Source organism: Diutina rugosa (assembly GCF_008704595.1).
Source record: "Diutina rugosa strain CBS 613 chromosome Unknown scaffold46_size112117, whole genome shotgun sequence".
NCBI classification, from domain to species: domain Eukaryota; kingdom Fungi; phylum Ascomycota; class Pichiomycetes; order Serinales; family Debaryomycetaceae; genus Diutina; species Diutina rugosa.
The window spans coordinates 1-24,858 of NW_022995126.1; the positions used below are offsets into that span (position 1 = coordinate 1).

Sequence of the window (24,858 nt, forward strand, 5' to 3'; positions counted from 1 at the left end):
GGGGGTTTGTTTGCGGGGGTGTTTTGCGGCACGAGTGCTTGTTTCGGACGGCGCCGGTGAGGGGGAAGGGTGGCGCTGCTTTTTACTAATGAGAAAAACAGTTGCTGGCGGCGGGGCGCTCGCCTCCTATATACTCTATGCGCGCGCGGCGTCATTTCCTCCCTTAATGATCGTAGTGAGCGAGCGCCGCCGCCGCCGCCGCCAGCGCCCCCCCGTGCGCTGCCTCCGCGCGCTCCTCATTTCGGGGTTTCCTTATCAGTGACCGGATCACGGAGATCACACCACTGATTGGCTTTTTTTCGCCCCGCGATTTTTTTTTTTTTCCCTCGCACTTAAGCACGCACTTAGAATTCGGGACAATTCTAGGAGAGATTAACTACCATCGGCCCGGCCCTGCAGCGCTACCATGCACACACCCCAGTACATATACCTGTACAAGACTCTACCAAGAAAACTATAGATGACCCGTACAGTGCACCGCACCAAACAGTATCACATAAGCGCCCATTCCCAAATGGCAGCCTTCGCTTAGTAATCGAACCCCCAGCTGACTCATATCAGACGATAACTCACACTAACTTAAATTTCAGTCCTTTGGGGACGTAGTTGGTTACCCCTTTATCCGAAGTGAAACTCAATCATATCTCAGTCTGGAGATATCGGTAGTGTACCCCCGTGGCCTCCCCTCCCCTACTGTTCCCATTACCAATTCCGCTGTTTTTTTTTTGGGGAGCGTGCGGCGCCGCAACCCTGAGTAAAGATCAACAGAAATTTTAAAGACCAAAAAATGTAACCGCTACCTGCATATAGTCATGGGCCATAAGGCACTATCGATCGGGGACCGGTAACCACCGCCGAGCCCCTATCTTTTGACATATAAATGCCCTAGCGCCCGCAGCTGTCTCCACCTCAAATAACAAGATTCAAGGACTACTCTCCGCTCCATCTGGACCCCCTATGGTCGCACCATGACTGACTCTAGTGACCCCGCCTTCCACGCCCCGCAACGACTGCCCGTGTACCAGCAGGCGATTGGCAACGTCATCGACTTGATCTTTACGCTGGAGTACGACCGCATCGAGATGGTGAGCTGCCAGGAGGTGCAGCTGAACCACAAGAAGCGGCGGGACAAGCTCCGCCAGCTTGCGCAACGCCGTTCGTGTCTCTCTAATCGGTGATCGCGGTAAAAGGGAATTGGTAGAGACACGACCCTTACCACGACCACCTACCAGTCGACCTCCCCCCCCAGCCCATTACAATGGCAGGATTAGCATCGCTTACGTGTAAGCCACCCCCCTCGCATAGTGTATTATATCTCTCAATACAAGTCTAATTAGCCTACTCGTAAAGCCGATAACCCCGCGACCGCCAGGCACTCGTAGAACCGCTTAATGATCACCACACTTACCGGAATTGCCACAATCATGTGATGCTACTGTGGCTAACGGTTTACTTGATATCACAGGCAATTCCCCGGCTTGTTTACTCCACTGATAAGCCCCACCGCGACCCCATAAACAAGAAGATAACCACTAACTCTAATCCATAACCACCACAACTACTATCACCTGATACCTAACACTAAACAATAACCACGTCTATCTAATATCTACCACCACTTGTATGCTTTGTTTGATTATGGTGTATATAATAAGTTAGTATGGGATTTAAAATGATGTTACAGCTTTCTCATTTGTTTGTTGAGCTTCTTCCGCTGGAGCGACTCAAACTGCTTATGCTTAAAGTGCTGGTTGCGTTGCCAGTAGTCCTCTTTGGTCAGGAAGTCGCCGTCGTCGCCGCCGGGGTCGCCGCCAGCCACACGGGCCCGCCGGCGCAGTGGCGTCCGCTTCGCCACCAGCATCGGCGGCGGCTGCTTGTGGGCCCCAAGCTGGGCCGCCTCCGCGTACAGCAACTGCCGGTAGGTGATGTCGACGACGTCGTCCTCCGTCGTCGCCATGTCGAACTGGATCAACCGGTCGGCGTCCTCCTGGATGAACTGGGAGGGCACGGGGCCCGCGTCCTGGGGCACAGCTTGCTTTCTCCGTCTTAAAAACCACAACATGGCTTACACCAGCGAATCCACGCTCGGCGAGGGCCCCCCGGTTTATATACGTGGGTCTCTATCTCGCCTGCCACTTATGGCTGAGTCATGCGTGGTTATCACTCATAACACCCGCGCCCAAACCAAAGGCCAAATGACACCGGTGACCGCCGTCACCGCAAACCCGAAATAGCAACAATGTGACACCCACGGACCCATTGCTCAATTGGATAGGGCTTGTAGCAGTCGCCAATGGCATTGTGTTGATATTAATGTCTAGTTCTGGCCCCCTCGAGTCGTGTTTACTGGGTATATGTGCTTCCACGTTGTTGTTCCCCACACCTTTTTTTTTCTCTGGCGTGCCACGAGGTACCGCTATCGCACGGTTGCCTAGGCAAAACCAATCGGGTGCCCGGGACAACGGAGAGGTTCTCGCGGCGGGGGCACAACGCTGCCTAACCGGCGACCGTGGGTGCCCACACCGCCCTCGAGCCAGTGTCGCCCGGCGTGATTTTAGCCGAAGGAACCCGCGGGACCCCTCGTGGGCCCCGTTGTTTTGATTTTTATATCGCTAAAAAACGTGGGGGTGGGGGTGGTCATAGCACACCCCCCAGTGGCAGGTGACTGCCCTCGCAGGGCGCGGGTGACAGCCCTCGCAGAGCGCGCCTGTGATAGCTACCACCCCGGAGAACCACCGCCCATTCCGACTAAATTATGGTGTAATCCAATTAACCAATCACATCAATGGCTGACGAAAACCAGTTACACAATAATTATGGCGTTTATGGGACGATGGCACCATTCTTGACCCCTGTTTGGGCCGAGTGTAACGCCTCGGGATGGCTGCGTCTGATCTGGGTGGGGTAGCAGCAGTTGCGTGGGTGGCTCTCGGCATAGCACTGTCTCGGCTGGAGTTAGTAAACGGGCAACGATTGCTCACGTCACGATTTGTGGGCCTCGTCTTACCAGAAGGCACCATTATTGCTATAAAATTGTAGCGAGGTTTTGTACGTGATTCCCCGAGATATCCTGATCAGGCAATTGCTCTGGCTTAGTGCAAAAGTTTCTAGAATGCCCTTGTTCTGTCAATTGCCGAAGGTAATCGGGTGTTCGTAAACCTCGGAGGTACCCTACGTCATCGTGCGGAACTCCTCGGGAATATCAGACTTTCGAGGTATGGAACTGTCTCCACACTACCACGAGTAGCATTCCTCTGTCCGCTCATTGTAGGAGTAAATATAGCCAATTGACGATTACTAGTACAGATAATCAGAGGTAGCAATTGCAACTGATTCCATCTTATTAAAAGGTTATGACAGATAACCCCTCCATTTAACGCTTCGTTTTAGTATTTTATCCTTCTCTCTTAGTTTGCTAATGATCGGCGACGGGCGGGTATCTGAGTACCTGCAGAAGTGACGTAGACTCTACTTTAACTGCCATCCACCAAATTGACAGAAATTGAAACAAATCCAAATTAAATGAATTTTATTTCTCTAACCACTATTCTACCACTCAATCACTGATTTCAGCCGCCTGGTTGTCACCACTTGTAGCGTAAACAGTGGTTTGGTGGCACTTGAGGCTGCCAAAGGGGGTAGTAGGCACTAGACGGTGTGTGGTGGTGGGGGCCGTTGCTGCTAGAACTGATGACCATTTGGGGCAGAAGGAACGCAAAGTATAAACTAATCACTGCCGCCAAACCAGGGCGTTCTGTCCTGCAACCTCAGATGGGGGTTAGTGACGACACTATTCAGTCATGGAAGGCAGTTGTGCTTGACACTGAGAAGAGACGGAAAGATTAAGTGGCGGTTATGACTGAAAAGCCAGGACACCCCGCGAGTATGATATTTTGGGTAAGAGCTATTAAGAGTTAGTTAGGAATATGTCTGAGAGACAATATGATATGATTTTGTGCCAAATAAGTAGACGACTTCACTACTCCCTTGGTTGGTAAGTCTCTTCTCGGAGCGAGTGAGTTGGCAAGTCAAGGGATCGATAGCAGCAATTATATCTGGCTTCATCGTGCCGTCGCCAAACACCAATGAACATTGATCAGCCGATACCCTACTGAACATTGAGGTGATAAACTAGATAAACAATGCTGGTTACTAACTGGGCGTAGCTCTGGACGATTCTGAGCTGACACCAGTCAGATGAGGGGCACTAGTTGCCGTAGTGGTGCTCCATGTCTACATGTTTTGCCGAAAAGATTGATATCGTTGATTAAAGCTATTCGCCACGGCCGTAGTAGTGCAAGAAGCCACCGAGAGTCTTGCACCCGTTGATGTAGTTGGGCACGTCCAACTTCTCGTTGATGGAGTGGGCACCGTCGTCACCCCGGCCCATGGGCAACAACAACACGTCGACGCCCAAGGCCTTTTCGAAGGTCAAGGTGATGGGGATGGACCCGCCCTCTCTGGTCATGTCGGGGACGACGTTCCACACGTCCTGGGTGGCGTGGGAGGCGGCGGTGAACGCCTTGTTGAACGGGTTCAGCACCCAGTAGTTGCCGTCGTGGATCAACTCGACCTTGAACTTGTTCTTCAGCCCCAACTCCTGCCACTTCTTGGTGACGTGTTCAAACACCAACTGGTCCAACTTGCCCAGGTCGATGTCGGGGACGGTACGGATGGAGAACTTGCCCACCACCTTGGCGGGGATGACCGTCTTGGCCCCGGCGCCGGAGAAGGCGCCCTCGATCCCGTGGAGCGACAACGACGGGTATCTCCACCGGTGCTTGAGGATGTCCTTCTTGTTTTCGTGCAACGCCGTTTCCAGCCCCAGCGCCGCGTTCAACTCGTCGACGCTGAAGTCGATGTTGTCGTACAACGCGTCCTCCTTGTCGGTCAACGGCGCCACCATGTCGTAAACGCCAGGGATGAGGATCTTGCCCTTGTTGTCGACCAATTCGCCCATCAAGTGGACCAAGTCGGTCATCGGCTCGGCGATGATGCCGCCGAAAATGCCCGAGTGCAAGTCGGCGCCGGGACCCTCGACGATGATCTGGTAGTAGTTGCACCCGCGCAACCCGTAGGTGAGCACTGGCTTCTTCGTCCCCAACCAGTAGTTGTCGGAGATCGTGACCTGGTCGACGCCCTTGAAGTACTGGTTGGCCTCGTCCTCGACCAACTTGTCGAGCCCAAGCGAGCCCAGTTCTTCCATACCTTCAAAGCACACCACGAGGTTCACGGGAAGCTCCCACCCGAGCTTGTTGTGGGCCTCGATCACGTTGAGCCAGCCGATGACGGGACCCTTGTCGTCAGTGGTACCACGGCCGTACATGATGTCTTGCGCCTCGTTCAACGTCATCTCAAACGGCTCGGTGGCCCAGCCGTCGTCTTTGAGCGCGGGCTGGACGTCGTAGTGGCCGTAGACCAACACCGTCTTCTTGTCGGGGTTGCTCCCGAAACGGGCGAGGACAATCGGGGGCAATTGCAACTTGGGGTCGGCGACGGGGGGAGGCTGGGTGCCCAAGTCCTTGAGCTGGATGTCGTGGAAGCCCAACAGCTTCAATTCGTCGACCAAGAAGTGGGCCATCTTCACCACCTGGGGGCGCAAGGTTTCGTCGGCCGACACCGAGGGGATGGCGATCGCCTTGCGCAACCGCTCGATGAATTGGGGCTTGAGCTCGTCGACGGTGTCGAAGAACGGCTGTAAGTCCAATTTCTCGTACGACATCTTGTCTTTGTTTGATTACGGTGGTGGGCGCATTAAGGGGATCATATAAAGGGAGGGGAGACTATATGCAGTACTTAAGGTTCCACAATTTTTTTTTTCAGTAAGAGCCGCACGGGGAGGTGGCTACTATTTTCGATGTAGGTATTGCCGTATACAGCCGCCGATAGCCGCGGGTAGTACTCACAACTAATGGAAGCCATCGATCACCCGCAGGGCGTATTCGGCAAAGTTTTCCTTCAGGTTCACCGGCTCGTTCAAGTTGGGCTGGCAGAACACCGCCAACGTGTTTCTCGCCACCCCCGGGACGGCGGCCCCGCGCACCTTATGGTACACCGCCTGGAACTGGCCGTGCGACACTTCCTGGAGAGTCAGCCCCGTCTGGAACGCGAGACTGTGGGGCGGGATCGACACTTTGACGGGGTTACCGTGGCGGTCGCGGATGTAGAGCCCGGCGTCAGGATCGGGACACTTGGCGAGCTCGGCGTCGTTGTCGTTTTCGTCGATAAACATCGCCAGCGTCAACCCCGTGAGGCACGAGTGGTCCAAGTGCTCGGTGCACCAGTCGTCCGGGTTGGCGTTAGCCTCCATCGGGAAGTAGTGGAGCAACCGGGCTTTGGAGCAGCTCAGTTCCCGCACCACTCGCTCCAAGTACCCTTGGGGATAGTCGGTTAATTCCTGTTGACAGTAGCGGTCGCAGTTGCGCGCGACTAACTCCGCGGTGTCGATGATGATGTTGACGAGCGCTTTCAAGTCGGGCTCGAACGAGGCCATCCCGGGGAGGCCCGGGTGGGGCCACACGTTGGCGGTGGTGTAGGTGGGGTACTTATCATCGAACTCGGGCCCCAAGTTGGGCGCTTCCTGGCTAGGGTCGTGGTGGAAGGCGGTGTTCACGTACCACAGCCCCTTGTGTGTGTCGGGCTTCCCCGGCGCCAACATCTCTTTGCCACACAGCCAGCCCACAAGCCAGGTGCTCTTTTCCACTTCGAGCTTGGCCAATTCATCCTGAGGCAAGTGGGCAAGCGCCAGCGCCAGCCGGAGCACCCGCTGGCGGAGGCGCACGAACTCGGGGGGCAAGTCGTTGATGATGATGATCCCGAGCGAGTCCGGGCCAAACGCGTCGGCGAGTGTTTGTTGGGGTACTCCCTGTTGTAGGTCGTGGTAGGATACAGTGACAGCCGTCATTGGTGGTTGGTAAAAGGGAATAAGATGGTGGTGGTGGGGGGAGGTTGGCTGGAGCTTATAAGCTGGGGTAATCGATGTTCTTCGGAATTCATTCTCCGGTGCGAACCGCGGGGAGCGCCATCGGACCCCGACGGTGGCCCCGGCGACAACGGTAAACGACTACCATATATCGATGTCAATTGTTTTTTTTTGCATACTCAAGTCTACTCTTTTCTGATTATAGTTACCCAACTGGGTATTGCGGGAGTAGACCCCTTCAAAAATTTCATTTACCCATGACTTCAATCTGGAGATCATTCTCCGTCCACACAAACCCGTCACCATCACCCCAGACAATCACATTCTTTTATACTCTTGTATCCATTACTATATCCAATTAAGCCAATTTCACAATGCCATGACTGCCACCACCGCCGATGCCGCCGCCACTGCCCAAGTCCAGCTTAAGGCCCGCAACATCTCTACCGGCGCCGTGAGCGCGGCCGCCCCGTTCGCGGTGACGCTCGCGGCGCTATACGTGAACGGCGCCGGGCTCGAATAGTAGGTGGTATCGATCCACACCAGCTGGTCCCACTTGGTGCCCCAGTTATTCAGCGGCGTCACCGTGGTTTTCTTGGTAACGACAATGACATTGCCGCCCAGGGTCATCGTTATCGGGAGCAAAGTTTCGTAAGGGTGCGCCGTGACCACGCCCGTGCGCGTCGAGTATCGAGTGCTGACGATATTTGAGGTGTGGCCGCTGACCACCGTCTGGTACAGCGTCACGACGCCGCCGCCGGTTTTGCCACCGGTTTTGCCAGCGGCGGCGGCCAGCGAGTCGACGGTGACGTCAATAAGAGTGATGGTGCGCCCGTTGATGGTGGTGACGGGGTACGTCGTCGGGATCGTGGTGACGATCGCGCTCACGGTGTCGTAAGTGCTTTCGATCGCGGCGCCGGGAGTGACGATGAGCGAGGGCGATTGCGTCGACGATGACGAGGAAGAAGTGGTGGACGACGAGGTGGTGGTGTCGGGGTTGGACGCGTACACCGTCACCACCAGGGGCGCTGGCGCCAGCAGCAGCGGGTATAACGTGGTGGTGCGGGGCCCCATCGGAGACGTGTCGGAAGTTGTGTCGGAAGTTGTGTCGGAAGTTGTGTCGGCGCCGGAAGGAGTGTCGGCAGCACTGTCGGCAGCATTTCCGACACTGGTGGTAGACGTCGTCAGCGTCGGTTTCTCGGTCAGTTTGGTTGTGGTCGGCGTCAGCGTTGGCTCAGTGGTAGGCGGCGCCGCCGTCTCCGTCTCCATCACCGTCAGCGTGGTATCGGGGAGCGTGGTGGTGTCGACAGTGACGACGCCATCCAAGCCGCCGTTGACGGCTAGCGCTAGGGCGGCGTAGAGGAGGACAAACTTCATGACGGCCAAGGTAGTTTTGGGGGAACCCTCGAAGAGGGAAAACGGTCAGGCCATATATTCATGGCTCGTGTCCAGGGCGGGCGTGGTAGCCATTACAACCTTGGTCAATCAACCAGCTCCGTGCCTTGGGTTGTGTGCAGGAATTTCATTTTTTTGACCCCCCAAAAAATTAAAAATTGTCCCCGCCACGAGGCAAACTAAGGTGTAGCCGCAAACAGGTTAAGCCGTAGTGTTAGCCGTACGGAGGCTCGAGTGAAATTTGGAGTTGGAAGAGATATATCCGTATCCCATTAAGTTTAGTAGATAATGTCGGGCTGGAATCTATGGCGTTTATGGTAATATACTACTGGGGGCTGCTGGTTACCATGACAGTTAGTGTCTGGCGGCATCATCGTCAAGACAATAGCTAGGCTTTTTAGACGATGCGGCCTCAGGTGACATGCCCGTCGAGGCAGTAGGTTGTCTTCGGAAGTTTTCGTCACTATAGCCAGCCACCTTTCCTCGGTGTAAAGTGGCGTGTCTATAGGCATGTGTTATGGCATGGGATTTTTTTTTGTGGGGCGAGTCAGCTAGGTTTTCGCACGGGACGCGTGTGGCCCTGTGCGAATTTTCGGGATACAACGCGACATGGCTGGCGCTCACTCCCAAATCAATATACAATGAATACACCGTAACCGCCAAATGCTGTGGCCACCGGATTCGGCAAAAGCAACCAATTGCCGATTGCCGAAAGCTGTACGCAGGGGTAAACACCACTGCTAATTTCCCCTGGCAACGGGTGACGCCATCGGGCGGGTATACGAGTTCTCCCCCGCGTGGAACTGCAATTGCTATGGGCGCCCCCTTACTACCAATTGCTCTCACCGGAAAGCAATGAGCGTAAAGAGAAGCTGAAGGTGATGACTAAAACTGAACTAAGAGATCCATAAAGTCAATTGACACACTACCCAAGTATATGACGACTGGAGTTGGCATTCAAACGTAAAATCAAAGCGTAGTCATTTATCATAAACCAAACAGACTGTTATCGAGATCATCATATTCACGGTGTCTCAATGCTATAGTTGGCTACAGGTGATTCAACACTTGTTGATTTTCTATCCCAAAACCTATTAATCCATACGTAAACGTCATTACAATTTTGTTTGACTCTTCATTTTTAGAGTCGGAAGCGAAAGGAAGCCTTTGAAAGGCGGAAATATTAGAAAACATTGAGACCCATCTCAGTTGTGGTTTACATCAACGAGTAGGCAATGTCACACCCTTTAGCGTCGGCACGGGCGTCGTCGCCGTGGCTATAGCTGGCAGCGACGAAATTGAGCTCGCGCAAGAGACCGGAAAAGTACTCGTCTAACGGCGTTGTCGCCAGCTGGGCCAGTTGGGTCAACGTCAGAAGCGACAGCCCCGCCAGAGGGATATAGTCGTCTCCTTCGAAACTGGCATCAGGGAAAGAAACCGCTGCTGCTTCCCATTGATCCATCAGCTGGATCGCCAGCTTCACCCCATCTAAACGTTGTCCCTGACGAAGCCATTCTGAAACTTGCATTTCCGCTACCCGTTTTACCACTGCCCGTGAGCTTAATTGAGTGTTGCGCGGGGTAAACATGTGGGTGGCGTGTTTGCGGTCCCATTCCACCGTGTAGGCAAATCTCGGCACCACAGAGCCACTGGTCAGTCCTACCGATAAGAGGACATTACGTTGACCGCCAGGGATCACGTCTTTAACCACAAGCACAAATTTTGTGGTACCTTCAGCGGCGGAGCGCATTTGACCAGCAACTTCCACCTGGCCGATTTCGGTGAGGGCGCTGGGCTCCACCGTGATCTTCACTACCGGCACCACTACCCGCTGGTAGTGGTCAATAAGCTGGCGCAATTCATAGTCAAGGGCGTCGTAGTCGTCGAAGCGAAGGAGGTGGGTGGCGTAGGTCACTTTTACGGTGTCCAAATACTCGATGGGCTGAGCAAACGCTTCGGCGAGGGAGGCGACGGCGGCGGTGTGGCCACCGACACGCACCACGGTGAGGGAAAGGCGCTCTAACGCGGCCAATTTGCGGCGCACGCCATCGGGAACCACAGCGTTGGCGTCATTTTCGTAGTGGTTACTCAGCACCACCAATACCTTATTGGTACGGTTGAGCTTATCGGGGATAAACGGGTATAACGAGTGGAGCTTTTCGAATACCATAGTGAACTCCTCCATCAGCAGCGAGAGCACGGGAGTCTCGGGGACTTCAATATCATCAATAATCTGGTCCCACCCGTCCCACAGCGGGGGCGCCAGGCCGATAAACGACCCTGAAGCACCAGGAGCGCCAACAAACACGAGCGCCAACGTATCGCAGTCGCGGAGCTTCAGCAACAGCTGGCGGATGAGGCGGGCGAGGGTGGCGCCGTATTGTTCCCTCAGCATGTCACTGTGGTTATCGACACAGACACAGAGGATCAAGTTCAACGGCACTGCCCCTGGCGCCGGCACCGCTTCCACTAAAACTTCAGGGTCCATCAGTTGCAGCAGCACTACTTGTTCAGCGAACTCCACGAGTTCCGGCAGCTCCCACTGGTCAAACACCTCTGGGTGGTAGTCCCAGGCGTTCGTCGTAAGCTGTTTAAGCGGTAACGGTTCCACTTCGACCACTTTGGCGTCGTGACCTTGAACTAAGCTAGCGTGGCTGTTAGCGGCTACCGAGTCGGCAAGGCGCTTAAGCAAAATCTCCCACTTAACGATGGCCACCGGGTGGCTTTCAAAGATCAACTCGGGCAAGTGGTCGGTGGTGAGCAGCACCACCAACTGGGAGCCGATGGCGGCGACCTTGGCGACGTCACTGATCTGCACCTGGCCAATCACCGAGTGGTGATGGACAAACACCATGCAGTTGGCGTACAAGTAGGCGACGATGGGGTCGAAAAGCGCCCCCAGTGTGGTGGAGATGTCGACGTAGTCATAGCAAAGAAGGGTATCGGGCGCGAGGGCGAGTTCGGCGTAGTGGTCGAACGCCGCCACTTGGCGCTCGACGAGCGCCGCTGGAGTGCGGGGCGCGCTGGGGGCGCCCGCAGCGGTGTTAGTGGCGGCGCTGTCGTCTTCGCGAATGCCCAACCCAAGTTCAATCAGCAGCGCCATCAGAAGACTATCAGTGGCGACGGCACCTTCAGTGTAATCATTCAGCGGCGTTCTCTGAGCAACATTTTGAAGTGACTGGGTAAACGCAAGCGTCAGCGACTGCGTCTGTTGCACTAACAGCTCGTACACCAACGGCGCCTCAACCGAGAGCACCACCTGGGTCGCGCCCTCAGTAGAGTGTTCTAGCGCCGCCACCCGGGGCTGGTACACCTGGCCAATGTGGCCTTCGAGCATCAGCTCGTCCACCGTGTCATCGACGTAGAGCAGCAGCTGGCGCTGGGGCAAGTCCAAGTACAGCGAGTGGCGGTTGAGCTGTTTGGCGGGCGGCGTCGTCGGCGCCAGCGGCGCCAGACTCACGCTCAGCGCCAGCAGCGCCACCAGCAGCGGCAGCGTTATCAGCAGGGGCAGAGCGAGGCTGTAGCCACACATACACTCGGGGTGGTCCGCCTGGAATAACTCCAAAAGGCACTCCTGGTGGTAGGCGCAGCCGCAGTCGACGTAGTGGCAAGAATCGCCCAAAAATTTGAGCAGGAAGGGGACCCGGCAGAGCTTACACTTTTCTGGTTTCAGGGTTGGTTTCAGAGTTGGTTGTTTCAGGGTTTGTCTCGGTTTGGGTGAGAACACTTGCAGGACCTGACTCTGCGGCAGCAGCAGCAGCAGCAGCAGCGGTGACGGGTGACCCCGGATTCGGGTGAGGGTAGTCTTGGGGGTCTTAGGCGACGCCAGCGACGCCACCATTGGCTTTACCGGGGGCGGGGTCGATATCAAACTGCGGGCGAGACGGAGGGAGCGGCTGCGGGTGGGCAGCTGGGGGGCTCCCGGCAGTTTCGGCGCCGGCAGTTTCACCAGTGGTTTCCGCTGCGGTTTCAGCGGCGGTTTCAGCGGCAGCTGCGACACGTCCCGGATTCCGAGTAATTGTTTCAAAATCATTTGATCACGGGGGTGCCGAGTCCGAAAGCAAGTTCTACGGAGGGGGGGCGGTCGGTAATCTTTTATAAAAGCTGACGCCCGCTGATCGATGCCTGCGGCACCCACACCTAGGCAGGTGGGAAAAAATAATTGCTGCCACCAACCCCCCGTCTGCGCTGGTTACGCAGCCCTGGGCGAATCTAACGAAGCAGGACAAGGTTTACACACACACACCCCGTTCGAAACTCCAAGGATGTGGTCACCCACCTCGGGCGCCAGTGGCCCCCTCCTATCCCGAGAGCCATCAACCGGCGCTACCTTCGGACATAAGCCCCAACCCAGCAATCGATCTAACCCCGAAGCAACCAACAAATCACGAATAACTAATAGGCCTTTAGTGAAGGCATTAGTCACTAGGCCATCGGTGGCAGTGGTCGCATGGGTTAAATTGGCTACAGCGGCCGCGGGTAAGGGCCGATATGCGACTTTTGGTGTTGTCTACGCGCTATGGGATGGGGTCCAGACCCATCACGTGATATAGATCGGTCACGTGACCTTGATGAGGTTACATCGCCACCAAGGATTTAGGGAAGGGAGATGCTTGGCCGAGGCGGAGCTTACGTACTAGTGTGGTTACAGGTCTAAACCAGGCAATTCAATATTCGAGATTCGATATTCCTTGCTTGTTTTATTGCTCAGATTGCTTGTGCTTGTTCGCCTTAGCAATGGTGAATGTGTGGTAGATGCACGACCTTTACCTCATCTCTGCTCGGTGGCAAGCAGCAGCAGGCCCCCGACATTCGGAATGCCTCTTATTGTACCGGTAGATTATCGCGCACGACACTTAAATTGAGAGCGTCACGCAAAAGAAATTCGAAGAGAGAGAAATTAAAAAAAAAAAAAAAAAAANCAATGCGGCGACTCCCTATTGTTAGGCAAGAAAAAAAAAAAGGTAGAGTGGTGTGAGGATGAAACGATGTAAATGTACGTGTTGAGTAGACGACTATGGCATAGTATAAAGCTATACGACGAAGGGGTTATTCTCGGCAGTGACTATCTAGCCGACCTCAGGGGCTATCGCTGGAGGAGACTGCTTGCATCCCCCCAGCCGCAGTCGCTCGCCCTTGAACCTAGACACCAAAGGGCCAAGCTGCACCAGGGCTCGTAGTCCTTGGAGGCGGTGAATAGTAGATTAGCTCTAGAGAGCCGCTCGTAAAACTTGCTTGCTTCGTCCCAGCGCTAGTTTGCAACTAGTTGCGGTTGCCATGGGCAATAATCTCGACCCCTTACGCGAAACCGTAATGGAACTGTGCCACCACGTTGGCGATTTAAACGTTGGCTTTTAGAGATAAATTCAAGACACAGCTCAAGATAAAGCTTATTAGGACATTGAGTCAGACATTAAGGATGGTTCATTTCCTTTGTCATAGGCTTAGCTGGCACAATATCTGGGCGATTGGCTAGGAGGGAAAATTATCGGCAACAGCGCTTGTGTGGGCCACAAAACCAACGCCGTACTTTAGAAAGCAATGGCCCCTAACTGAGTGGTGTTTCCCGAGAGAAAATATTCGCTTACCCCCGACAGCTGAGTGAGCCAATCACCCCTGCCATATAAGACCAAATAAGATTAAGGTTCGAATTATCAATACAAACAAACCCGTTTGTGAAAACCTCGTATCCACATCGTTCCACAAACCGCCGGTGTTTGTGATTGTGGGCAAAAGGGTAAATGGAATGCGGCCGCTGCCCGACGGAAAATTAGGCACCCCCTCCCCCCGTGCGCTTGCTGCCTGAGCAGTTTACGGGGTACAGCTAGGGAATCGTCGGAGGTGAAACTACGCTCTAAATATAGCACAAACCGCTCGGGTTACGATGGCAGTGGATCACAATGGTGTGGCAATAGTGAAATTCTCGTCGCCGCCACTTATCGAGATAAGCCAAGAACGTGGGATTATTTGATTATGAAACATCGCAAATATATGGCCATGCCGGTGGCGACTACCCCGTGCTGTCGGTGTAATTAATTGCGTCGTTTCCATAAGGCTTGGGTGGGTTTAGCCCCATTAAGGACTAATGTACACGATGCAGGTGGTAAGCTCACGCGTACAGAAAGCATCAAGCATCATCAGCTGATCCCACTGCCACCACACCCACCTTTGATGAAAGAATCCCCACAGGTGAAGTCTCGGACACTTCTTGATCCACCTGATTCATGAAACTGCCAAGCACTCAACTTCATTTGCTCAAGCACCAAAGCCCATACCCGAATTGACGCTAATACTGGCTGTTTCCTGAAAGCAGATTAGGGCATTGTCAATACCCAGAGATCATTACAGGACCGATGAATATGGGCTTTTTCTCAATCAATCGCTTGCAGTGGCTGTCAAGGATTTTTAAATTGCCAGGCTATGTTCTGCTGATTTATCGGCGGTAAGATTTGACGCTAAACCATTGTGATACCTAATTAATTTGAGCTGATTGGTGTTGGACAATTGGCTGAAAAAATCTAGCTTAACTACTATTTGAAAACGTCACATTATTGAATCATCTCAGGCTCAGTCAGTGTTCACCATTTACATTACCCTACGAATCATTTGTCCCTAGTATTACCACCCACTTCGCTCCAAAACAGCAATCAGCTCGCCGATTTTATCGAGACTTTCTCGATTTATCATAAAGGTTGTTGAGATTTTCTGGTGGTAATAGTTGGTACCTGTTCTTCCCCCATTTGCTGTTTGTATAGGAAGTTATAAAGAGCATACGTGTAGGGGCTGGTAATTGCTACACTGATTTATGTCACAGGCCAACGCCGCTATCTATGTCTCAGTCACCCAATCGGCTCAATTCCAGGCTCTCTTGGAAAAGCTTACTACCGATGACGACCGCCAAGCCGTGGTCGAGTACATGGAACAAACCGAAGCACAAATGTTGGAAGTAATCGAGGGGTGGAAAACTAAAGTGGCTTCTCCCTTCAGCAACATCGTCAACTCCGAAGAAAACTGTCAGCTTCTCCACGTATTTAACGATGACGTCGTTGCCAAAGCGGACCACGACCTCACTTTATGGCGGCTCGAGTACGAGCGGTTGTCGACCATCCTGGCAATGGGTCCTTTCCCGAGAACCATTACCGAACCCCAAGAAGGAGATAATGACTTTGTCAGCCATCTTCAGAAGCTAAATGGTATTCTTTGGAACATTCCGGGGATGACCCACCAGGCTCATTCGGTGATTGAAGCTAAAATCGTTACTTCGATGAGGGAAGAGACCCCGCTTGATGAAGAAGTAGATCCAGTGTGGCTAGCGAACCTCGAAAGACTCCGAAATGTCACCGACCTCACGTCGTATACCATGAGTATCGCCGAGTTAACCCAAGATGCGAAAGCAGGGATATTGCTGTACTTGGCGGCGACAATGGATGATTGAGTCTAACAAATATTTGCATTCTTAGTTTAGCTAAGAAATATTGGTTTCAAATGGACTGATTTCGAGTGTCCGTTTAGGGAAGTCTCTACCACCAATATTAAGAAATAATAGTGCAAATCATTACAGACTCCAAAATGGGACAATAAACTGAGTTTGCTTTACCAACATAGTCATGTCTGAACCGTCCACCGCCACCGCTTACCCGTCGATCCTTGGTTCGCCTGACTTCCAAGCGCTTTCAGCAAGCCTTGCCAATGACGACGACCGCCAGTTTTTCACCAGCTTGATTGACGACTCGGAAAAATTATTATGGGTCTGGAAAGCGACCCTGTCCACTCCCATTGACTTGATTCTCAAATCTAGAGGAGTCACGGGACCGATTCGGGGCCTTACTACCGCCACCATTGCCCATTTAAACCAACAAGTCACGAAAATGGAGGGCGAACACGAACAGGAAACCGAAAGAATTAAAGCTAAACTTGACCCGGCCTTGGCTTTCTGTGACCCAGGTAGATTCGCTAGCAATTACATGGAAAATAAGCAAGAACTCGACGTCGAAAGGGCAGCTCACTTGTGTCGTGTGAACGCCCTTGTTGATGCCATCCCCGATATTAGTGCTGACACTCGTCAAGTGCTTCGGGAAGGCGTGGCTACATTGAAACGGATAATGGACCCGCTCTACGTTGAATGGGAGGCTCGGGCATCTCAGATTGTTGGCGACAGATTACAAGACCCGAGAATCCCTCGTCCCATTTTGGGCGCCGCCCTCCTGATGATTTACGAAAAGGTATTAGCTTGATTTTGTATGAAATTGAATAGTCAAGAGGTGTACCAATTTTGTATTATATCCTTGCATGTGAGTAAGCCCTAAAAGCATGAGATCTGAACGTCAACTATCACAAAACTGGCGTTTGCCCCTCAAAAGTCCTTAAATTCAGAGAATCTTCAGATTATGTTGTCATATTACATTACAAGAGCTTGGTGATCTTGCCGATGGCGATGGTCTGGCCCTGGTCTCTCAAGGTGAATCTCCCCAATTGCGGGTACTCCTTGTAGGTCTCGGCACACACTGCCTGAGTCGTTTCCAACACCGCGATCACCCGCATCCCCTTCTTGGCGAACGCCGGCGCCTTCTTCAGCTTTCGGTTGGTGCCCTTCTCAAGCTTGTGCTTCAATTCAACCAACTTCACTTCCTCGATGGCAGTGTGCAAATGCATCACACACGAGAACCCGTTGGAGATAATCGATTTAAGCTCGACAATGGCCACTTGCGCTTCGAAACGGGTGACGGTCTTCACCGGGTTCTTGGGCGACGTCAACACGTACCCGGGGGACAAGTCTTCTTCCTCGACCCCCTTCAATTTGAGTCTCACCTGTTCGCCGCAGTAGGCCGAGTCCGCTTCTTGTTCGGTTTCGTTGTAGATGGTGATCACTTCCACCGACGTCTTGTTGGGCATCATCACGAGCGTCTGGTTCTTCTTGATGTGGCCCAGCTCGATCTTACCTTCGACGACGGTCCCCATGTCCTTCATCTTCCCCGAGATCGGCATCATGAACGGGGCGTTGATCTGTCTGTGTTCGGTGGGCATGTTGTCCAAGAACTCGAGCAACAGGGGCCCGGTGTACCAAGGGCAGGCGCTGCCGACTCTGTCCTTAAGCCCGGCACCAGTGTACCCGGACACCGGCATGCACACAATGTCTTCGGCACGGTAGCCGATCCCCTTGAGGTACTGCACCAACTTGGTGGTGCACTCGTTGTACCGGTCCTGGGACCAGTTGACGGTGGGATCGTCCATCTTGTTGACCACCACCACGATCTTGTTGATCCCCTGGGTCTTGGCCAAAAGCGCGTGTTCTCTGGTTTGACCGCCCTTTTCGAACCCAGTTTCGTATTCCCCCTTTCTCGCCGAGATCACCAAGATCCCGACGTCGGCTTGCGACGCACCGCCAATCATCTCCGACACGTACATCTTGTGCCCCGGGGCGTCGAGGATGGTGTAACGACGCTTGTCGGTTTCAAAGTAAGCCTTACCCACTTCGATGGTCTTACCGTCGGATCTCTCTTCCTTGTTGGTGTCCATGATCCACGACAAGTACCACCCGGTTCTCCCCGCGTCCTTGGCCTCCTTCTCGTACTTCTCGACCGTTCTCTTGTCGACGGCGCCGCACAAGTTCAAAATGTTGCCCCCCATCGTCGACTTCCCGGCGTCGACGTGGCCCATGAACATGATCGACAAGTGGTCCTTCCCGCCGAACATTTCCTTGACAATTTCCTCGTCAACGACGTCTTCAGGCTCAGCAGCCTTGGGCTTAGCCGCAGGAGCAGGGGTCAGCTCCTTGGGCGTGGCAGCAGCGGAAGTAGCCGCCGCCTTAGGAGTGGCCGCGGGAGTCAGCTCCTTCTTCGCCTCTTCCTTCACTTCAGGTTCAGCCTTAACGGGTTCAGCCTTGGTTTCAGCCTTGGTTTCAGCCTTAGCTTCGTCCTTAGCTTCAGCCTTAGCCTCTTCCTTCTTCGGCTCGGGCTTCTTAGCATTGGCCAATTTGATCCCCGACAGCGACGACAACGTCAACTTCTTTTTGGGAGCCGCGGGCTTGTTCAAGCTCTTGGCACTGTCGGCTTGTTGCTTTTGGAAATCGGCAAGCGACATCCCCTGGGGCTGTTGCTGCTGGGCGTAGTAGTCCTGGTAGCCGCCGTAGCCGCCCTGCTGGTATTGGTTGTAGCCACCCTGGTAGCCACCTTGGTAACCGCCTTGCTGGTAGCCGCCCTGGTAGCCGCCTTGCTGGTAGCCGCCTTGCTGGTAGCCGCCCTGGTAGCCGCCCTGTTGGTACTGGTTGTAGTCGCCGTAGCCGCCTTGCTGGTAGCCGTCGTAGCCCTGGTAACCACCTTGGGGGACAAACAGCAGCGCCTGCGGGTTGTACCCCTGGCCGTACTCGTCGTTCAACGACGCCTTGTTGAAGTCCTGGGACAATTTATCTTGGTCAGACATGAGGCAAGCGAAACCGTGTCGTGAGAAATTTTCGGTGCGATGATGGTGGCAAGGCGGGACAGGAGAGTGGTGAGGAAGGAGATGAAATTTCGATTAATTGAGGCTCCAATTAGACTCAGCGGGGATAGGTTATACGTATGTAGTGTTTTTTTTAGTAGTTGAGTCGGTGGTGGTGGCGTGGTGGCACCTTATAAGCTCTCGCACGGCTAGCTAGCAGTAGCCACAAGATGATCCATCAAATTAGTATTTGATTGGTTTGATCTGATATGAAACGTGGAAGCTACAGTGATAAATTACTGTTTGTTACTATTTTAGACACGACATGTTATGAATATATTGATTCGATTGTGAGGTGAGTACAATTAAAGCTTACCGTTGATAAATCCCTCGGTACGGTACTCGTAGTACTTTTCCCGGTAGTGGTCACCAAATTGAGCCTGGGTAGCTTTATCAGTGATTGGCCGTTCCCCGGGATTAGCCAATATCTTACGAATATAGCCACTGACATACTCATAGGTGATACCCGGCTGTTCGCCGTGCATCAAGTGGAAACACCCCGGGACGTCAACATACTCCACTACGGGTACTCGGCGACGTAACAGCTCCACAAGCCCCCGGCGTACCGTATCTTGACGCCCACAAATGTGGTATATGGGAACGGTAATTGACCCGTACACCGTCATTGCTTCAAGCGCATTCAGCGGCGAGCTGGCGTAGCCTTCTTCCTGAGCTCTGGTGGTAGTTTTAAACTTGATTTCGCTATAGGAGCGGTCATCTTCGTATACTCCCAGCACTTCGTCGTGGACCAAATTGTTAAGCACTTGCGGGTCAAACCGGTGATAAAACAGCTTAGTTTTGAACCACTGGAGCACCTGGTCCACCCACGGACCCGGCGACGACGACGTATCGATGGTATCCTGGAGATAGCCCCGCTTTCTCAACATCGGCAAGTACCACTCCATCCGTTTCACCCACGCCTCGTCGGCGACCGCCACCGGATTGATGACAATGGCTCCCTGGAACAATCTCGGCTCGTACTCCACCACCATCAACAGTATACACCCGCCCATCAGGTGGCCGATAATCACATTAATGGCGTTAGGGTCGAGAAATGCTGGTTCTGCCACCGTGGCTTGGGCGATATCTTTTGCTCCGTCCCGCCAGCGGAACCCGGGGCCTAAACGAGTACGATTGGCTAAGGCCAGGTCGCCGTAGGGGGCGTGGTCGAACGCTAGTACCGTATTAAGCTGGGGGTAATTGCCGTATAACTGGTCGATAAGCACGTGCCAGATCCCCTTGTTCATGCCATTGCCATGGCAAAACACCAAGTTGAGCTTCTGGCCACTGATTGGGCGTTTGGTGGTGTATTTTCGGTAACAAATGTCAAGATGGTCGTGAGGGTTCGTGGTCGCCCCTGGAGCTCTCGGGGTGTGCCCCCGAGCGTATTTGAGGCAGTACGAGTAGTTTGGCGACGTCTCCGGCAGAAGTTTCATCAGTTAATCGCTAGAGAGGGGTGGCGGGGTGGAGATCTACGGGGGGCTGCCATGTGAGTGTGTCGATTTCTCTACACACCCCCCTCATTCGGCTCGGCGCGTACCACTAACGAAAAAACGGTTTTGCCGCTGACGTCACTAGCTCGCGGTTTTCCTCTCTCCGTGCGAACTTTCGTGCGGTGCCACTAGGTGCGAGGTGCGAGATAGTGCGAGTGCCAGGGGAAAAGAAACGAGCCCCGCGGGAATTGCTTTGTGCTGGGGAGCCGTGCTCGCGATGCCGCTGTCAAACGATAACGGTAGCCGAGTAAATTGAAATAATTGATGAAGTCTAGCAGTATGGTATATATGCCGTAGACTTAGTCAGTGGCACACGCTCTTCCTAGTTTGGCGAGGGGGGAGTTCCAGGCTGTGTAGCGTCCACCCTTAGTGTAAATGACCTCGTACCGATGAGGCAAAAATCCGGGGCAAAAAAAGCCCTCGTCACGCTACGCCGGCAGCCGCGGTTCGGGAGATCGTCGTCGGCCAGTGACTACGGCATGGGCAGATCGGCGCTAGCGACGCCTAACCCGGTCACCAGGCGCCATCGCGGGGTTAATCTGCTAGCCGATCGTCACCATCCCATATATCGCTCGTGTAGTGAGGGATATGCGACGACCATAAACAAACACCCTCATTGGGCCAACACCCACCACAGCACCACCAACTGAGTAGCATGAGGCGTAGCGACGATGCACGGCTATATTTAACACCAAACTACGAAACACCATCACTTGTCAGTATCGTCACGGTGGGGGGGCTAATGGCTCCGCCTATGTTTGAGTGTTCCTGCACCGAGGCGCGGTGACGAGTCCAAATTTAAATCTCGCCAAATTTCTCCACCGTGACAACAATGAGCTACCAGCAGCACAACAGCTACGAGATGGGCCAGTTCTCGCTGAATCCCTACGGGAACGGCGGGTACGCCCAGGCTCCGCAGCACGCCGCCCCTGGCGAGCTGGAGTTTGTCGCCTACATGGAGGAGATCCAGGACATCAACTCCCAGCTCGACCAGTACCTGAACCTCATCAATTTGATCGCCAACAAGCAGAGAAACTTCTTGCAGGACTTGGACTTGAACGAGGAGGACACCGAGTACAACCTGAAGCAGATTGACTCGTTGGTGGCCGAGGCGCAGTCGCTCCAGGCGAAATTGAAACAACGCATCCGCAACGCCCAGGAAACCGCCGTCCACCAGCGCGACCAGCAGAAGTTGGACCAGGCCGACACCTGCCGCAAGCGGTTCTTGGACTTGATCCAGGACTACCGACAAGTGGAGCTGAACAACCGCGAACAGACGAAGACTCAGGCGGAAAGACAGTACCTCATCGTCAAACCTGATGCTACCGACGAAGAGGTGCGCCAAGTGGTGGAGAACGGCGACAACCAATACTTTCAACAGGCGCTTTTGCAGCTGAACCGCCGGGGTGAGGCCCGCACAGTGTTGAACGAGGTGCAAGTGCGCCACCGCGAGTTGCTCAAGCTTGAGAAGACGATGGCGGAGTTGACTCAGTTGTTCAACGACATGGAGGAGTTGGTGATCGAGCAGGAGAAGCCCATCCAGCAGATCGAGGCCCAGGTGCAACAGGCGCAGCATGACATCGAGCAGGGGGCCGGCCACACCAACAAGGCGGTGAAGCTGGCGCGGGCGTGGAGAAAGAAGAAGATCTGGTGTTTGATCATTTTGCTCATCATCGCCATCATCTTGGCCGCGGTGTTGGGTGGCTACTTTGGTTCCAAGTAACAGCTTAATTATGATGTAATATAATAATGGATAGATTCCGGTATGAAAAAAAAAAATTCGAATCTGAGTACATTCTTGAGATTGAACAGCGAACAATCATCCATTACATCTTCAAATGGTTTCGTCATTGTGATCCCTTGTGATCCACGGTGATCTCATTAAGGAGCTGAGATGAAAAATTAAATACCTAAGACTCGACATATCTCTGAGCCGACGGAAATAACTTTGATGTACAAGTATGCATTGCCTATCCGAATTTTCCAAAAAATCATCAACAAACATTAATTTTCATTTTGTAAAAGTAGTCAAAAGAATAAGTATGAGGCAATTGAAACCATCAACGGAAATAACAGTTTATTGGTGATTTCACCATTCTCAAACAGGGTCAAGTTTCCATTTTATAGATTGTATTTCAAACGCATACCCCCAGATCAGTCACTACCGATCGTGGTAACCACTCTGACTAAACCAGCGATTTGCACCCCACAACCGCACCGAAAAATTAATCCAGTTAAGATCAGTTTACCAATTTACAACTGATTCAAAGGCACTACTCCTTAACCAGTATTGTCCCACTTTTCAACAGCGTTTATGACTCACGTTTCCCCACGTTTTCCATCGTCTTCCATGCTCTGACCCCCCCCCACCTCATTAATGCTCAGATGTCACCTGTATATGACTCACTTGAAAAAAGAAAAACCCACGCCCCTCTCAGCCGTGAGTGTGGGATGATTTCTTTCAAAGAACCCCCCCACTTCCCGCACCATTAGCCTCGGTGCAATAAATGTAAGCTGTCCGGTACCGGCATCGCCCAACACCGTCTGAGTCACTCTCCATAGCCCGCTATAAGCATTCTACGCACCCTGTGCCACCGATAGCCGCCGGCAACCGCAATTTTTCATCACGCCTGCCGCATGCACGCTAGCTCCGGTTCCGCACCTGTTAGTCATACTCCGTCACCGGGCGCTCGCCCCACACTATATAAGTTGCCGCAAACTCGTGTCCGTCGACCAGGAGAAAAAAAAAAAAGGAAATCCAAATTTCCGCCACCCCCTGAAGTCGACGACTGAGCCTATCCAAAGATGCCGATGCTCAAAGACCCTTCGACCAAGTACGCTCCGTTCCCCCCCGTGGACTTACCCAACCGCCAGTGGCCCAGTCGCCAGCTCACTAAGGCGCCGCGATGGCTCTCGACCGACTTGAGAGACGGCAACCAGTCGTTGCCCGATCCCATGTCTGTGGAAGAGAAAAAGGTTTATTTCAATAAGCTTGTCGAGGTCGGGTTTAAGGAGATCGAAGTGGCGTTCCCGCTGGCGTCGCAGCCCGATTTTGACTTCACTCGGTGGGCGGTGCAAAACGCCCCCGCCGACGTGTCCATCCAAGTTTTAACTGCCTGTCGTGAGGAATTGATCCGCCGGACGGTGGAGTCGTTAAAGGGAGCTAAAAGAGCCACCGTGCACTGCTACCTCGCCACTCTGGAGTTGTTTAGAGACGTCGTGTTTGGCATGCTGAAACAGGAATCGCTTAAATTGGCTGTCGAATGCACTAAGCTTGTGCGCTCTTTGACTAAAGACGACCCTACTCAGCAAGCGACCCATTGGGACTACGAGTTCTCCCCGGAAACGTTCTCCGATACCGACTTGGACTTCGCCGTCGAGATCTGTACCGCGGTGATGGAAGCCTGGGAACCTCTGCCTGACCACAAAATCATCTTCAACTTGCCTGCCACCGTGGAAATGGCCACTCCCAACGTCTACGCCGACCAGATCGAGTACTTCTGCACCCACATCCCCAACCGCGACTCGGTGTGCGTGTCGCTCCACGTGCACAACGACCGTGGCTGCGGTGTGGCTGCCTCGGAACTTGGCCAATTGGCCGGGGGTGACCGTGTCGAAGGCTGTGTCTTCGGTAACGGTGAGCGTACCGGTAACGTCGATATCGTCACTTTGGCGCTTAACCTTTATACTCAAGGGATCTCGCCCAACTTGGACTTCAGCGACATGAAGCTGGTGGTCGACGTGGTGGAAAAGTGTAACAAGATCCCCGTCCCCGCCCGCGCTCCCTATGGTGGTTCGCTTGTGGTGTGTGCGTTCTCGGGTTCGCACCAGGACGCCATCAAGAAGGGGTTCAACGCCATCACCAAGCGCACCGACGGGTTGTGGAAGATCCCCTACTTGCCCTTGGACCCCGAAGACATTGGCCGTACCTACGAAGCGATTATCCGTATCAATTCGCAACTGGGTAAAGGTGGTTCCGCCTGGGTCATCCTCAGAAACTTGGAACTCGACTTGCCCCGCGGTTTGCAGGTGGCGTTCTCGAAGGTGGTGCAAAAGGCCGCCGAGGCCAAGGGCCAGGAGCTCACCAACAACGAGTTGATCGAGTTGTTCAAGCAGGAATACTTTGTCGAGGACAACGGCGACAACGAGTACTTCAAGCTTGTCGACTACCTGATTTCCACCCCCGAAAAGGGTCTCAAGCAGATCGACGCCGAGCTCACCGTTGACGGCAAGATCGTCAAGGTCAGCGGTAAGGGTAACGGGCAATTGTCGGCGTTCAACGACGCGTTGGCCAAGCAGTTCGCCATCGACATCGACGTCAAGAACTACCACGAACACTCGCTCGGTAAGGACGCCAACGCCAAGGCCGCCACCTATATCGAGGTCGCCCTCAACCAGAAGGTGGCGCGCTGGGGTGTGGGGATCCACGAGGACGTGTCGCAGGCGTCGTTCCTCTCCCTCATCTCCATCCTCAACGGTTTGCATCGCCAGGGCGATATCTAAACCTATGCATATAGTGAATCCTATTTATCCGTGGTAATAAACTCCGAAAAGACATTAGTAGATTTGATA

The 24,858-nt window shown here is 53.6% G+C and overlaps 11 protein-coding genes across 11 annotated transcripts; 4 read left to right on the forward strand and 7 right to left on the reverse strand. All coding sequences in view use genetic code 12, as the record gives it.

The window, feature by feature from the left end:
* Positions 1 to 1,678: 1,678 nt before the first annotated feature.
* DIURU_002573 (uncharacterized protein) lies at positions 1,679 to 2,062 on the reverse strand (the record flags this gene model as incomplete). Its single annotated transcript, XM_034155239.1, has 1 exon — positions 1,679 to 2,062. One exon carries the CDS (start codon positions 2,060 to 2,062, stop codon positions 1,679 to 1,681), a length of 384 nt encoding a protein of 127 aa, XP_034012588.1.
* A 2,211-nt stretch (positions 2,063 to 4,273) lies between these two features.
* DIURU_002574 (metallodipeptidase) lies at positions 4,274 to 5,722 on the reverse strand (the record flags this gene model as incomplete). The annotated part of the gene is made up of 1 exon (XM_034155240.1): positions 4,274 to 5,722. The coding sequence occupies one exon, from the start codon at positions 5,720 to 5,722 to the stop codon at positions 4,274 to 4,276; it is 1,449 nt and encodes a 482-aa protein (XP_034012589.1).
* Positions 5,723 to 5,908: 186 nt separating this feature from the next.
* DIURU_002575 (uncharacterized protein) lies at positions 5,909 to 6,904 on the reverse strand (the record flags this gene model as incomplete). The annotated part of the gene is made up of 1 exon (XM_034155241.1): positions 5,909 to 6,904. The coding sequence occupies one exon, from the start codon at positions 6,902 to 6,904 to the stop codon at positions 5,909 to 5,911; it is 996 nt and encodes a 331-aa protein (XP_034012590.1).
* Positions 6,905 to 7,291: 387 nt separating this feature from the next.
* Positions 7,292 to 8,299, reverse strand: DIURU_002576 (uncharacterized protein; the record flags this gene model as incomplete). The annotated part of the gene is made up of 1 exon (XM_034155242.1): positions 7,292 to 8,299. One exon carries the CDS (start codon positions 8,297 to 8,299, stop codon positions 7,292 to 7,294), a length of 1,008 nt encoding a protein of 335 aa, XP_034012591.1.
* Positions 8,300 to 9,533: 1,234 nt separating this feature from the next.
* FAR1 (cyclin-dependent protein serine/threonine kinase inhibiting protein) lies at positions 9,534 to 11,849 on the reverse strand (the record flags this gene model as incomplete). The annotated part of the gene is made up of 1 exon (XM_034155243.1): positions 9,534 to 11,849. One exon carries the CDS (start codon positions 11,847 to 11,849, stop codon positions 9,534 to 9,536), a length of 2,316 nt encoding a protein of 771 aa, XP_034012592.1.
* Positions 11,850 to 15,122: 3,273 nt separating this feature from the next.
* On the forward strand, positions 15,123 to 15,752 carry DIURU_002578 (uncharacterized protein; the record flags this gene model as incomplete). Its single annotated transcript, XM_034155244.1, has 1 exon — positions 15,123 to 15,752. The coding sequence occupies one exon, from the start codon at positions 15,123 to 15,125 to the stop codon at positions 15,750 to 15,752; it is 630 nt and encodes a 209-aa protein (XP_034012593.1).
* A 172-nt stretch (positions 15,753 to 15,924) lies between these two features.
* Positions 15,925 to 16,551, forward strand: DIURU_002579 (uncharacterized protein; the record flags this gene model as incomplete). Its single annotated transcript, XM_034155245.1, has 1 exon — positions 15,925 to 16,551. The coding sequence occupies one exon, from the start codon at positions 15,925 to 15,927 to the stop codon at positions 16,549 to 16,551; it is 627 nt and encodes a 208-aa protein (XP_034012594.1).
* Positions 16,552 to 16,720: 169 nt separating this feature from the next.
* On the reverse strand, positions 16,721 to 18,736 carry SUP35 (translation termination factor GTPase eRF3; the record flags this gene model as incomplete). The annotated part of the gene is made up of 1 exon (XM_034155247.1): positions 16,721 to 18,736. One exon carries the CDS (start codon positions 18,734 to 18,736, stop codon positions 16,721 to 16,723), a length of 2,016 nt encoding a protein of 671 aa, XP_034012595.1.
* A 362-nt stretch (positions 18,737 to 19,098) lies between these two features.
* Positions 19,099 to 20,229, reverse strand: DIURU_002581 (alpha/beta fold hydrolase; the record flags this gene model as incomplete). The annotated part of the gene is made up of 1 exon (XM_034155248.1): positions 19,099 to 20,229. The coding sequence occupies one exon, from the start codon at positions 20,227 to 20,229 to the stop codon at positions 19,099 to 19,101; it is 1,131 nt and encodes a 376-aa protein (XP_034012596.1).
* Positions 20,230 to 21,118: 889 nt separating this feature from the next.
* Positions 21,119 to 22,009, forward strand: SSO2 (syntaxin; the record flags this gene model as incomplete). Its single annotated transcript, XM_034155249.1, has 1 exon — positions 21,119 to 22,009. The coding sequence occupies one exon, from the start codon at positions 21,119 to 21,121 to the stop codon at positions 22,007 to 22,009; it is 891 nt and encodes a 296-aa protein (XP_034012597.1).
* A 1,082-nt stretch (positions 22,010 to 23,091) lies between these two features.
* Positions 23,092 to 24,789, forward strand: LEU42 (Leu42p; the record flags this gene model as incomplete). The annotated part of the gene is made up of 1 exon (XM_034155250.1): positions 23,092 to 24,789. The coding sequence occupies one exon, from the start codon at positions 23,092 to 23,094 to the stop codon at positions 24,787 to 24,789; it is 1,698 nt and encodes a 565-aa protein (XP_034012598.1).
* Positions 24,790 to 24,858: the final 69 nt, after the last annotated feature.